This window comes from Tamandua tetradactyla, chromosome 8 (genome assembly GCF_023851605.1).
Source record: "Tamandua tetradactyla isolate mTamTet1 chromosome 8, mTamTet1.pri, whole genome shotgun sequence".
Classification (NCBI taxonomy): domain Eukaryota; kingdom Metazoa; phylum Chordata; class Mammalia; order Pilosa; family Myrmecophagidae; genus Tamandua; species Tamandua tetradactyla.
This window is the reverse complement of record NC_135334.1, coordinates 72,104,496-72,119,041: the sequence shown is the minus strand read 5'-3', so window position 1 is coordinate 72,119,041 and position 14,546 is coordinate 72,104,496. Positions and strand designations below refer to the sequence as shown.

General features: G+C 39.2%; 1 protein-coding gene across 1 annotated transcript in view; it reads left to right on the top strand.

Moving 5' to 3' along the window:
* The window catches only part of MRPL48 (mitochondrial ribosomal protein L48), a gene marked incomplete at its 5' end in the record, with an annotated part of 129,816 nt that overhangs the window by 77,871 nt on the left and 37,399 nt on the right, over positions 1 to 14,546 (top strand). Inside the window, one exon of the mRNA XM_077114719.1 lies at positions 679 to 767. Within this exon, the coding sequence (XP_076970834.1) occupies positions 679 to 767 (89 nt within the window). The remainder of the gene's footprint in view (positions 1 to 678; positions 768 to 14,546) is intronic.

Sequence of the window (14,546 nt, the reverse complement as noted above, 5' to 3'; positions counted from 1 at the left end):
GGTGTTACTAATAGGGTAGTAGATGGGAAAAATATACCTAATCTAAGCCATGTACATTAATATTTAAATATTAATATTAATATTAACATTAATATTTTAATATTCTTTTGTCAGTTGTAACAAAGGTACCACACCAATACAAAGTGTCCACAATAGGGGAGTATAAGGGAACATTGTATTCTTTACATGACTTTTATGTAAACCTATATCTGCTCTAATTTAAAAAAAAAACAATAATTTTAAAAATTATGCTAAGCCCAGACACAAAGTACTACATATTGTATGATTCCATTTATATAAAATGTAAATGTAAATAAATCTATAGAGACGAAATTAGATTAGTGGTTTTTGGGGCTGGGGAAGTATAAGAAGTGAATGCTAAGGGATATGAGGGTTTTTCTTTTTGGAGTAATAAAAATGTTTGGAAACTGATTGTGGTGATGAATACAAAACTCTGTGATTATATTCAAAGCCATTGATTATACGCTTTGTATGGATTGTATGGTATGTGAATATATCTCAATAAAATGACTTAAAAAAAAAATCTGTGGTTCTTTAAACCACAAGACATCTACCCTCAAATATCCCTAGTTCTGCAGTGAAGAATTTGTTTCCTCACATAAAATTTGTTATACCTGGAGGGACTTTGAAACAGGTTTATCTTATTTTCTATCTTAGGTGGCATTCTACTGAGTACCAGTCGGCACTATAAGTCAAAGCCCACCCACGGCATTGGAAGATACAAGAACCTAATTATAGCACAAGAGGTAAGGGGAGGGCAGAGGAGGGGGAGTGTCTTTTAGGAAAGGATAGTGTGGGGCTTTTACAAAGACCTGAAGATCAGATATATATATATATATATATAGGTTGGGTAATGGAGCTAGCAAGGATAGGGAATTGTTTTCCTAGCTGGTAAGACAAATACCTTACAATAGATTGACTTAAACAGTGGGAATTTATTGGCTCATTGTTTTGAGACTAGGGGAAATCTAAAACCCTGGCATCAGCAAGGCTTTATTTTCTCCTTGAAGACTATGGTGTTCAGAGCTAACTGCTGGCTGATATTTATGTCATGTGCATGACATCATCTTCTCTTTTCTCTTTTGGGTTCTGTTAACTTCAGTTTCTTTCTCTGTGGCTTTTTCTATTAAGACTTCCAGTTAAAAGATTAAGACTTATCCTGACTCAGTTGGCCACATCTTAACTAAAAATAATACTTCAAAAGGTCCTATTTTAAATGCGTTCACAACCATAGGAATGGATGAAGATTAAGAACATAGTTTTCTGTTGGTGGTGATTTCTAAGGCCTCACAGGGATATACCCCACGCCATTCTAGTTATTTAATTTGGAGATTAATTAACACCAGACTGTAGGTGTTTCACAAGCTTCCATTCTTGTCCCTAGGACAGGTTATCATAATAAAAAAACTAGGTGGATTTTATTATTCATGATACTTTTTAATGTCTTCTTAGTACTTAGTTCATTATGGATCTCACAGTGGAAATGATAAATTCAGTATGGATCTCACAGTGGAAATGATAAATTCAGTTGAGTTGAATGAATGGTTTGTGGCAAGTAGAGGGAAATTGACATTTTCACCAGATAGATGATTTTTATAGTATTTACAGATTTAAAATATGTCTGTTCTCCCTGAATCCATTATCATAGTATGTGGAAGTTAGTTGTAAGGATTATGATTATTTAGCTCATTTCTCTGGCCCCAGCTGCATGATTGCTTCTGCCGTGCTTAGGTTTCTTTATATGTGTAGAGGATTTTGTGGTAGAGTGGACACAACATTGCCCTGAATGTCAGTAGTTCTGGCTTTGAGTCCAGAGTCGGCTATTTGATATAAACAGTAAAGTTAGGAAAGTTTTGCTGTTCTACATCGGGAGATTCAATGTTCCCATGTAACCATGCACATTTCCCATTGCCTCTCTCTCTTTGGCAGAGATTTAATATCACCATATCTGGGTCTCAGAAACACTAAGCTTGCTTTGCTCTTCTGAGCATCATCCTTGTATCAGGGAATATCATGAGAGGAACACTGCCAAGTCTTGGGCCTATATTAGGCATGCTCGCAGCAGGAAACAGATCCCTACTAAAATTGTTTCTTTGTAATGGATGAGTACTGATTCAGAAATGAGAAAATTTCTTGTCTAGACTTGGATCTGCCACTTATCAGCTTTATAACTTCAGGTAAATTAACCTTATCCTCTGGGCATAGCAGGCTGGAAATCATATGTAAAATGTTTTCTATATGTGACTTTTTCTAGAAAGATAGCCCATAGCTTTTATTAAACTGCTCACAAAGGTTGAGAAACTCTGGACTAGAATATCATTGAGAGTCCTTCAGGTTTTTTAGATTGATAGAATGATAAATAGCTAGAATGATATGGCAAATGTGACAAAAAAAGAGATCTTAAACTGTGATATCTTGTGACTCCATGGTGCTACAAAATACTTATTGAGTATCTATTATGTACTGCTATATGTCTTGCCTATTTCAAGTGACTTGTAACAAAATCTTACAGATAAATGAAGAAGACTGGTTCATGCTCTGAGAGAGCCCATAAAGAGTAGAGGAGTTAAGACACAGATAACAGATAATTATGCTTCCAGGCAGAAAGTGACATGTGCTAAAAGAAGGTACAAAGAGCTATTAAAATTCAGAAAAAGGAGAGATTCACATCCTTTTTGAGTTATGATATCTTAGAGTGAGTTGCTGAAGCTGTTTTATTTTGGGACATTCCCCTTCTCCTAAAAGTCACATAAATTAACAGGAAATAAAATTAGTTTTGAGTGGGTCTTTTTTGTTTGTTTCTGTTTTTTGCTTTTTAATGTCTCAGGATCCACCCTATCTTAGTTTTTCAGAGCTGCTATGACAAATCCCACACAGTGAATTGGCTTAAATACTAAGCATTTATTGTCTCACAGTTTTGAAAGCTGGAAGTCCAAAATCAAGATATTGGCAAGCCGTGCTTTTTACCAGAGTTCATAGTGTTCTGGTGATGGCAGTCCTCTGTCACGTAGTGTTCTGAATATGTTCTGTTTTTTAACCATATGAGCTGTTTTTTAAAGCAGTTTTATGGAGATATATTGGTCTCTTCCTGTTGCTTTCTCTGACTTTTGGCTGCTCTGTATAAGGCCTCCAATAATAGGAATTAAGACTTACTTTGATTAAGTTGGATGCACTAAATAGGATCTCATTCACAAATTAGTCCACAACCTGATTTATCATAACATATTCGAAGATAGTACTTACAAATAGGTCATATCCATAAGTATGAACATTAAGATTCGAACATATCATTTGTTGAGTGTTCATTGAGGGGTACGTGATTCAATCGCAAACATGTCCTCTAAGATAATTTTCTGCCTGTTCTCCCATCTCATGGATGAAAGGTTTTAAGATATGAAGTATTTGAGAGAAAGGAAGGTAGATGAAATGATTTTAAGTGAGCGTGCTTTATTGGCTGCGCTCCTGGGCAGAGCTCACCGAACCCAAGATGGAGTGAGGTAAGTCTGCGCACGGGCTTTGGCGAGTGCAGTTTTTAAGGGCAGGGGTTAGGTGATGACATGAAAGGGGCGGCACATTAAACAAGGGATTATTATGCTAGTGGGTTGAGCAGCGGGTGGTTAGATGTCCGTTGAACAATAAGTGAGTAGATGTTTGCTGCGCAAAGACCTTAATTGTAACAGTTCACCTCCCATTCCGGAATAACTTCATGATTCCAGCCATAGAGCCCTCCTTTATTCCCCTGACCTAACAATGGATACCATGCTTTAGCTGCATTGGGCCTCATGCTTTTAGTCCAAGTAATCATGCTATTTCAAGGTTTCTCACAGGCTGACCTATCAATTTGGGAGACCTTCTTCCCTTCTACACTTGGCTAACATCTCAACCTTTAAACCTCAATGATGAAGTAAAGAGGGACAAAAATGAATCTCTCCTTTTGAGAAATCTTCCTAGCTTCCCCAGACCAGGTTTCTTGTTCTACTGTGAGCTGTTTCTATGAGGAGGTACTGATAGGAGAGATGAAAACGAGGTTTCTCTTTACATGTCAGCATGGAGTAGGTATTATAGGTCCTTTACAATGTGGACCTAACTCTTCAGTAATTTCCCGGTTTTGCACCCTATATTTCAGGCCCGTTTTCTCTGACACTTATGTTGTCTGATACCACTGTGATTTTGCAGGTGTTCTTTCCTTTGCATGGAATGATGTCCCTCTTTTTTTTCTATGTGCTTATCCTGTAAGACCCACCTTGACCCATGTCAGTGAGAGGTCCAATTCAAAGTGTATCTCTAGACCCAGCCCTGTGATTACAGTTCTCATTATTCCCTCAAGGACCCTGCACTATTCTGTTGACTTTAAAAGGCTTCAGATTATTTGGAGTTAATTATGTTTGATAGAAATAAAAAGAATAATAGTCCTTCACATTTGCATAGTGCTAGCTCATTTCTCCCAACATTACTTACTTACCTTCATCTGTGGTCCAATCTCCAATTTTGGTATAATAGCAGCCGAAGAATCAGAGGATTGCTAAGAGGAAAATGTGGGAGGATGAAATAGGGGCTGCATAAATTGCGGTCAGTTTATAGTTGTTACATGTTCTATTTTCCATGCCCTCAGGTGAGAAAGTAAGACATATCTTTTAATACACACAGTTTTCTTGATTTTTGTATTGAATGGTCCCTAGGAATCGAGATAATTTTCCCTTGGAAATGTCTTTACTGTTGACATATAGGACATGTCTATCATTTCTGACACCTGTTTATTTTGTTGTAGCACCCACATGTAGATCAATTCTCATAGCTGTGAGTCTGTGAGGAAACTGTAGCACCATTCCCAGAAAACTTAGCTGGTCAGAATCACTTTTTTGATGACAGTTCCAGCTTCTTGGAGACAAATGGTTTTACTGGTCTAGGAACTGTAGGGCTAGTAAGAGTTGTTTTATACTAGTGTCCCTGTTTTCCCTCAAGTATACATCTTGTAACTCACTGAAAAGAAAAACCATGGTTGAGCATCTTTATGTGCCAAATGCTGTGCTAAGCACCAGTGATGCTCAAATGAATGGGACACAGTCTTTTCCTACAAAAAGTGTGCAGCCTGTGGGGAAAGGTACTGCTAAAAAATGAAACTACATCAGGGAATCCCCTGATACTATGTCGAACTTTAGGGATACCCAAATCAATAGGCCATGCCCTCAATCATGAGGCTTACACTTGTGAAGCTTATGTAGCTACAATAGAAGCTTAGACTACCTATAGGCATGCCTAAGAGTTACTTCTGGAGGACCTCTGTTGTTGCTCAGATGTGGCCTTGGTCTCTCTAAGCCCAACTCTGCAAGTGAAATAATTGCCCTCCCCCCTACATGGGACGTGACATCCAGGGGTGAAAGTCTCCCTGGCAACATGGGAGATGACTCCAAGGGATGAATCCAGACCTGGCACTGTGTGATCAATGATTCCATTGTGATCAGCAATCCCAAAAGGGGGAAAAGAAGTGTAATTAATAAAGTATCAGTAGCAGAGAGAGTTCAAGTAGAGTCGAGAGGTTACTCTGGAGGTTGCCAACCCCAACCAGGACGATCCCACCAATCCCAAAGAACACCTAGGGCAATATATAAGAATCTACAAGGGTTCCAGGCACTAGAGTAACTTTCCAGAAACCTACAACCTCCAGATGGGTCCCTGGTGCAGATTAAGTCCTGAAACCTAGCTCAGCCTCTCCAGAACATCAGGTAGTTCCATCTCCCTACCCCATATTAGTGACAGGCCCTTCCAGTATGAAAAATTTAGAATGGCCATAACCCAAACACCCCTAAAGAGAGGGATGGAAAGATCAAAGATAATGGTGGAGTTATACAGAGAAGATAGGATTTAACAAATGAATATGAATGCTGAATCATTAAATTGATGTCTCTTTTAGTCTCCAGTATTTTAGAGCAGCTAGAAGTAAAAAACTAAAATTGTGAAATTGTAACCCATGTCAAAATCTGAAATATGTTCTACAACTAATTGTGGTGCTGTGCTTTGAAATTTATAGCTTTTTTTTTTTGTATATATGTTATTGCCCACTGTGTTAGTTAGATTCAGTTGTCAACTTGGCCAGGTGAGCATACCTAGTCTTGTTGCTGCGGACATAAGCCAACGGTACGTGAACCTCATCTGTTGCTAATTACATCTGCAGTCAGTTAGGAGGCGTGTCTGCTGCAATGAGTGACATTTGACTTAATTGGCTGGTGCTTAAATGAGAGATAGCAACGTAGCACAGCTAAGCAGCTCGGCATTCCTCATCTCAGCACTTGCAGCTCAGCCCAGGCCTTTGGAGATGCAGAAAGAAATCACCCCCGGGAAAGTTGTTGGAACACAGAGGCCTGGAGAGAAGGCCAACAGAGACCATCCTGTGCCTTCCACGTTAGAAAGAACCTCAGTGGAAAGTTAGCTGCCTTTCCTCTGAAGAACCAACAAAATAAATCCCCTTTTATTAAAAGCCAATCCGTCTCTGGTGTGTTGCATTCCTGCAGCTAGCAAACTAGAACACCCACAAAAAAAAAAAAAAAGGAAGGAATAAAAGGCAATTGTGATGATAAAAAAATATTTAAGCCATCTAGCCTCCTATATTCTGGGGCAGCTAGAAGGAAAAATATGAGAGGATCGTATGGTAGCCCATGACAAACTCTGGGCTGTATCCTATAACCACTTTTTGAAGAGTGCTTTGAAAACTGTTGCTTTTTTATTTCTTTGCTTTGTATATGTGTTATACCATACAATAAAAAAAGTTTTAAAAAAATGAAACTAAATACATTGCAGTAAGTGCTTTACTGGGGGACTGAATTAAATATCAAGACAGCAAAGATAAAGAAGCAGTTCTTCATTAAAGGGTCAGTGAAGGTGTCACAGAGTTCAGTTCATCAGACTTTTATTAAATGCCATCAGTATGCTTGGCACTGATAATGTAAAGTTGAACAGGACAATTCTCTAGGCATGTCCATTGCTTGGGATAACTGGTAACACTGGGACTGTAAAGAACATAAAAAATTTTTCAGGTAGAAAAAGTAAAAGGGCTTTTCCAGGCACAGGGAGTGACCATTTGAAGACCTGACTCTGTGTCGTTTAGAACTCCTGGTCTCCAGCCCACTGGAAGTCTCATCCTGCCTCGCCCTATTCTGCCATATTACCACAGTGTCAGATATTTAGAGGGATTCATCTGATATGAATCATAATAATCACCCCTTTTCAGTTTCAAGTTGCTTTTGTCTTAGTGCCTCTTAAACTCTTAAAACACTGCAGATCCTAGAGCCAAATTTCCCCTTATGTTGAATAATAACTTTCCAAGTTTTAGAAAAAATATTAAGTTAATGGCTAGAATTTTCTAAATGTCAAGTTTTTCTCTCATTGGTATGTGTGTGTGTGTCTGTGTATGTGTGTATATTGAAAATGTGATTCTTTTATTATGTCAAGGAGGTAATACATAGCCCAATACACCAAAACAATAGAGAACAGAGACAGCAAATCATCAGTTTTTGAGAAGAGCTTCATGCTGTATCTCTGGACCCCTATTTGCCCACAACCCACTGCTGCTTATGCAAAAGCCGGGTCAGTGGCACAGAACTTTCTGTGACCACAGCAGTGGACAGATGACCCAACTGGACATCCCACTGACTCAGAAATCTCCCATTGGTGTTACTTGATAAAAACAAATATTAACAGAGAAACTTAGATATGTTTTCATAGTTTTTGAGATGCCGAGAACTTCAGGTATATAATATAACCATATTTCTGCTACTAAGGTCATTCTTGTTGTATATGATGAAAATGTATTGGTAAGTATTTTATGGTGTTTCACAAAGAGAAACATGATTTTCGTAGACTATTTGCAACCTAATACAAAATTGAAAATAATGCCTTTTGCTTCATCAATAATCCTGTCAGATGGAAAGGACAGAAAAAGAAGCAGATTTCTCTGCAAACATATGGCTAGTAAGTGACAGGACCAGAATTCAACTCCATTCAATTAAACTCAATTATCATATGGTCAAAGATGGCTGCTTACCATTCAGCCATCATGTCCACATTCTAGCCATCAGGAAGAGGTGGAAGGGGAAGCAGTGGGCATGCTTCTCCCTTTTAAGAATATGTTCAAAAAAATGTTTTTGTTTGTTTGTTATATTTTTTAAAAATTTAATGAAAAAAAAAGAGTATGTTCAAGAAATTGCACTCATCACTTCTGCTCTTATCCCTTTGTCCAGAACTTAGTCATATTACCATAGCAAGCTTCAATATAATTTGAAATTTGGGAAATGTAATTTTTATTGTGAATGGTCATGTGCCAACTAAAATCCAGAAATTATTTTATTAAAAGAAAAAGAAGGGATTGCTATTGGGGAAACTGTCAGTCTGTGCAGTTGTCCTTTAAGGGAAAGACAAGTTAAGAGACATGTTTTGGAACTAGGCAGATGTGAATTAAAAATTCAGCTTCACCTCTGATGCTTACTAGTTGTGTGTCATTGGATACTTTACTTAACTTTTCCAAGCCAGTTTTATTGGCTTTAAATAGGGAATTGTACCTTCCAGTGTTGTGAGGAGTTAAATAAGAAAACTAAGTACTTAGCCCAGTGCCTAAACACAGCACCCATAAATGATGATGATGACAATGATGATGATGATGATAGCATCCTCTTTTTATAATCTCATAGCACTCGGCTCTCACTCAAAACACATCTCCTTACAATTACTTATTCTCTGTACATCTTTCCCAATAGATTGCAAATTTCACAGAGGAGGGGCTATGACTGTTTTAGTCACTGTCTTATCCTTAATGCTAATGACTTGCCCAAATGGCTAGTAATTTCCAGAGCCAATATTTGAACTAAGGATGGTCAGAATCCATCCAAAATGTATGCTCTTTCCATTCATATAAATTCACTATATATTGAGCCCATAATAATCATAGGTATTATAGATGAGGAAACTGAGGCCTAGAGAGGTCATCCAATGTCATGTAGTGAATATACAGATAGTATTTGAGTCCAGATTTTTCTTTGGCTTTCATCTAAGTATAGTGCTCTTTATGTAGCACCAGCTGTGCCTTCTTTCTGCCCCAGTCAGGGCCACGCCTTCTGTATGGCATGACTTCAGTGTACCCTGCAGAGTTATAAAAATAATCACTTGATTTCTATGCGTCTCACAGAATTATGAACTGTTCATAATACCATTGCCAAATCATTCAAAACCTTGATATAAATTTTGTTATTTCTATCACCATAGTTTCAGGAAGCTGAATGTGCTGTAGGCATATCAGCCTTTTCATTTGAGTATTTGGTTAATTCAGCTCCTTCCAAGCTTTCCCACCCTAGAAAAATCTCCTTTAGTGATAGGTAGGCATTATCACTTTAGGAAAAGATGGAGGAGACAGCCTGACCTTGGTAGCTAAAGACTCAGCCTACAGCTATGGCTAGACATAAAGCAGTTATCTTTGCCATTTTCTTACTACTGTAATCTTAAAAAAGTCATTTACCTTTTGTGGGCCTTATTGTCCTCTTTGTGTAAAATTCAGGAGGGAGGGTAGAGAATCTAAATTAACTCTAAGATTTATTCTAGCTACAATAGCCTGTGATTCTAATGTGATTCCTTTGTCTATCTGCTCTTACTCAGCAGTTTCCCAGTAATCTTGGGCAAGTCACCTTCAGAGGATTTCAGTTTTCTACCTGTAAAATAGGGGTAAAAATCTGGACATTTATGTATAAAAGTGGTTAAGTAATTTATCTCATGCCCCATTTTGGGGACCATAGTGTGATCCTATAGGAACCAAAGAATGGGTACCCTGGCCATCCCGTCGGTGAATTCAGGCCAGTCACAGGCATGCCAAAGTTTGATGGTCCATAGTAGCCAAGCCATTTATTCCCTGCTGGTGTCCAGCCACCTTTCTCCTCACCTCTGTTCCTTCCTTGTTGCCTCTCTTTCATGTGCAGTCAAGGTGGGCTTCCCAAAACACAGCTCTGGTCATGTACATCCCTTGCACAGATAAGTTTGATAGTTCCCCGTAGAAGCAGGAAGGCCTGAACACAGGTAGTAGGAATAGAGAGAGGGAGGATGGATGTGAGAGAGATTACACAGTTAAAATTGTAGGAATTTATGTCTTATGTTATATACAGGCAAACTCTTGCTGGCTATGCTGCATCCTAGCTCAGAGCTGAAATGCAACAACACAATGGGCTCTAATGGTGTGGCTCAGTCTAGACAGATCTAGGTCAACAAGCAAGTGCGATGCCAAGAGGGATACTGGAATCAGCTTTCCTTTTTGTTCCCCTAAAGTGACACTTTTGAAGAGCCCTGACATTTTCCCTGATTGAGAAAAGCCTTCTATAGACTTCAGAGAAGCTCCTCCCCTCTCTATTGGAAAATTTCATCTGCTTCACAGTGTATCCTAACTTTAGCATTCTCCAGCAGCTCTGACAGCAGTGCTGACTGTCATGAGAAGTCCTGATTACTGCCTTTGACCATAGGTGTGGTGGACTTGACAAGCCTTGACAGTTGGCCTTCTCTACATGTTGGGTTCTCACTCATGGCAAAGTCTAGTATCCTGGGGTAGCCACCTCTGTTAATAACTTTTATAGTAATGCAGGGGCTGCCATGCAAAAATCCCTGTATTGGGGGTCATGACAGAGGTCTTGATTTTCAGTTCCAGCTATGTGACTCTGGAAAGATATATTTAAATTCTCTGGGCTTCTTATTCTTCACTTGCAAAGATAAAAAACTGGGACAAAATCATCTCTAAATTCGTCCCTCCACTAAAATTATAAACTAGTGATGTATTGCATATTTTCTCTATATCAAAATGAAAATAATGTATAGAAACGAAAATAATAGCAATAGTTAAAATTTACTGAGTGCCTACTATGTGCCAGATTGTATTAACTACTCTAGATACAGTGTTTTGTTCAATTCTCAAAACATCCCAGAGCAGGTCTATCTTCAATATTACTGGCCTTGTGAAAGGACCTATTTCTTGGTCCTCTACCTGTTTCCCCAAAGGGCCCCTGCTCTCCTAGGCTGATTTGAAGAGGCGCACAATGAGAGAACCATTCCAGGTACTCTGTTAGGAACAGTTATACTGTGGCAGGCACCAGGCCATTAGCTATTAGGTGACATGTAAGTAGAGACAGATTTTTAAAAATTTTTCTTAAAGATATTTCTATCAAATGGCAAGATTTATAATTCTCCAGTAATTAAGACAGTGTGGTATTGGCTCCAGGATAGACAAAAACATTTGCACACACATTATGTGACATAGGTCACTGCATTGCAGTGGTTCCAGGTCATTTGAATTAGATTACCATGTAAAAAAATGTATCTTGACTCCTTTCTCACCATAAACAAAAATCATAAGTGGATTATAGTTGTAAATGTAAATGGTAAAATAATGAATCTACTAGAAGATAACGTATGAAAATATCTTCATGACCATAAGGGAAGCAAAGAATTCTTAAACAGGAAGCAAAAATCACTCTAACCATAAAAGAAAAGTTCATATATTGGACTACATTAAAAATAACTTCTGGGTTCCAAGATGGCGGCTTAGTAAGGTACGTGTGTCTTAGTTCCTCCTCCTCCAAAGCAACTACTAGGTGAACTGAAACAGTGCAGAACAGCTCCCGGGACTACGGCAGGGAATGGACACACAGCGTACCCCAGTCTGGACTGGCTAGTCTGACTGCGAGACTCGGCTGCGGTGAGATCCCCGAGCGGCGCGTGATTTCCCGAGCAGCGGCAGCTGCGGCGGTCGGAGCTACTCCCTCCCTCCTTCCCGGGCCGGCTGAGAGTCTTGGAGAGGCAAGTTTCCCAAGCCGAGGCAGCCGGAGCCCCTCTTTTGCGGGCGGCTTCGAGTCTCGGCTTCAAGTCTGCGGCTACGAGTCTCGGAGCAGAGGGCTATCCAAGCTGCGGTGGCCCCCCCCCGCCGCGGGCAGCTTCCTGGTCCGGTGGGGAATTCCCCAGGCCGCGGCGGCCGGTGACCGACGCCCCTCCCCCGCAGGCAACTTCCTGGTCCGGTGGCGAATTCCCCGGGCCCGCTGTGGCCGGCGACCAGCCACAGGGTCCCCTCAAGCCGCGGCGGCTGACGCCCCCACCACGCGCGGCCCCTGAACCAATGGAGAGAATTGGATCGGAAATCCCCAGGCCGCAGAGATCGGTGACCGGGGGATCCATTCCAAACACTTGAGACAAACGTGTGCCACGAGCGCAACCTACTGGGCAGGATAAGAAGAACAGAACCCAGAGATTTCACAGAAAAATCTTACAACCTTGTTGGGTCCAACATCCAGGGAAATCTGACTAAATGCCCAGACGCCAGCAGCAGAAGATAACTGTCCACGCTCAGAAGATTGAGAATATGGCCCAGTCAAAGGAACAAACCAATAGTTCAAATGAGATACAAGAGCTGAGACAACTAATGCTGAATATACGAACAGAAATGGAAAACCTCTTCAAAAATGAAATCGATAAATTGAGGGAGGACATGAAGAGGACATGGGCTGAACGTAAAGAGGAAATAGAAAAACTGAAAAAACAAATCACAGAACTTATGGAAGTGAAGGATAAAGTAGAAAAGATGGTAAAACAATGGATACCTACAATGATAGATTTAAAGAGACAGAAGATAGAATTAGTGATTTGGAGGATGGAACATCTGAATTCCAAAAAGAAACAGAATCTATCGGGAAAAGAATGGAAAATTTTGAACAGGGTATCAGGGAACTCAAGGACAATATGAACCGCACAAATGTACGTGTTGTGGGTGTTCCAGAAGGAGAAGAGAAGGGAAAAGGAGGAGAAAAACTAATGGAAGAAATTATCACTGAAAATTTACCAACTCTTATGAAAGACCTAAAATTACAGATCCAAGAAGTGCAGCGCACCCCAAAGAGATTAGACCCAAATAGGCGTTCTCCAAGACACTTACTAGTTAGAATGTCAGAGGTCAAAGAGAAAGAGAGGATCTTGAAAGCAGCAAGAGAAAAACAATCCATCACATACAAGGGAAACCCAATAAGACTATGTGTAGATTTCTCAGCAGAAACCATGGAAGCTAGAAGACAGTGGGATGATATATTTAAACTACTAAAAGAGAAAAACTGCCAACCAAGACTCCTATATCCAGCAAAATTATCCTTCAAAAATGAGGGAGAAATTAAAACATTCTCAGACAAAAAGTCACTGAGAGAATTTGTGACCAAGAGACCAGCTCTGCAAGAAATACTAAAGGGAGTACTAGAGTCAGATACAAAAAGACAGAAGAGAGAGGTATGGAGAAGAGTGTAGAAAGAAGGTAAATCAGATATGATATATATAATATAAAAGGCAAAATGTTAGAGGAAAATATTATCCAGATAGTAATAACACTAAATGTCAATGGACTGAATTCCCCAATCAAAAGACATAGATTGGCAAATGGATTGAAAAACAGGATCCTTCTATATGCTGTCTACAGGAAACACATCTTAGACCCAAAGATAAACATAGGATGAAAGTGAAAGGTTGGGAAAAGATATTTCATGCAAATAACAACCAGAAAAGAGCAGGAGTGGCCATACTAATATCCAACAAATTAGACTTCAAATGTAAAACAGTTAAAAGAGACAAAGAAGGACACTATATACTAATAAAAGGAACAATTAAACAAGAAGACATAACAATCATAAATATTTATGCACCGAACCAGAATGCCCCAAAATACGTGAGGAATACACTGCAAACACTGAAAAGGGAAATAGACTCATATACCATAATAGTTGGAGACTTCAATTCACCACTCTCATCAATGGACAGAACATCTAGACAGAGGATCAATAAAGAAATAGAGAATCTGAATATTACTATAAATGAGCTAGACTTAATAAAGACATTAATAGGACATTACATCCCACAACAGCAGGATACACCTTTTTCTCAAGTGCTCATGGATCATTCTCAAAGATAGACCATATGCTGGGTCACAAAGCAAGTCTTAACAAATTTAAAAAGATTGAAATCATGCACAACACTTTCTCGGATCATAAAGGAATGAAGTTGGAAATCAATAATAGGCGGAGTGCCAGAAAATTCACAAATACGTGGAGGCTCAACAACACACTCCTAAACAACGAGTGGGTCAAAGAAGAAATTGCTAGAGAAATTAGCAAATACCTCGAGGCGAATGAAAATGAAAACACAACATATCAAAACTTATGGGACGCAGCAAAGGCAGTGCTAAGAGGGAAATTTATTGCCCTAAATGCCTATATCAGAAAAGAAGAAAAGGCAAAAATTCAGGAATTAACTATCCATTTGGAAGAACTGGAGAAAGAACAGCAAACTAATCCCAAAGCAAGCAAAAGGAAAAAAATAACAAAGATTAGAGCAGAAATAAATGAAATTCAAAACATGAAAACAATAGAGAAAATCAATAAGGCCAGAAGTTGGTTCTATGAGAAAATGAATAAGGATGATGGGCCCTTAGCAAGATTGACAAAAAGAAGAAGAGAGAGGATGCAAATAAATAAGAT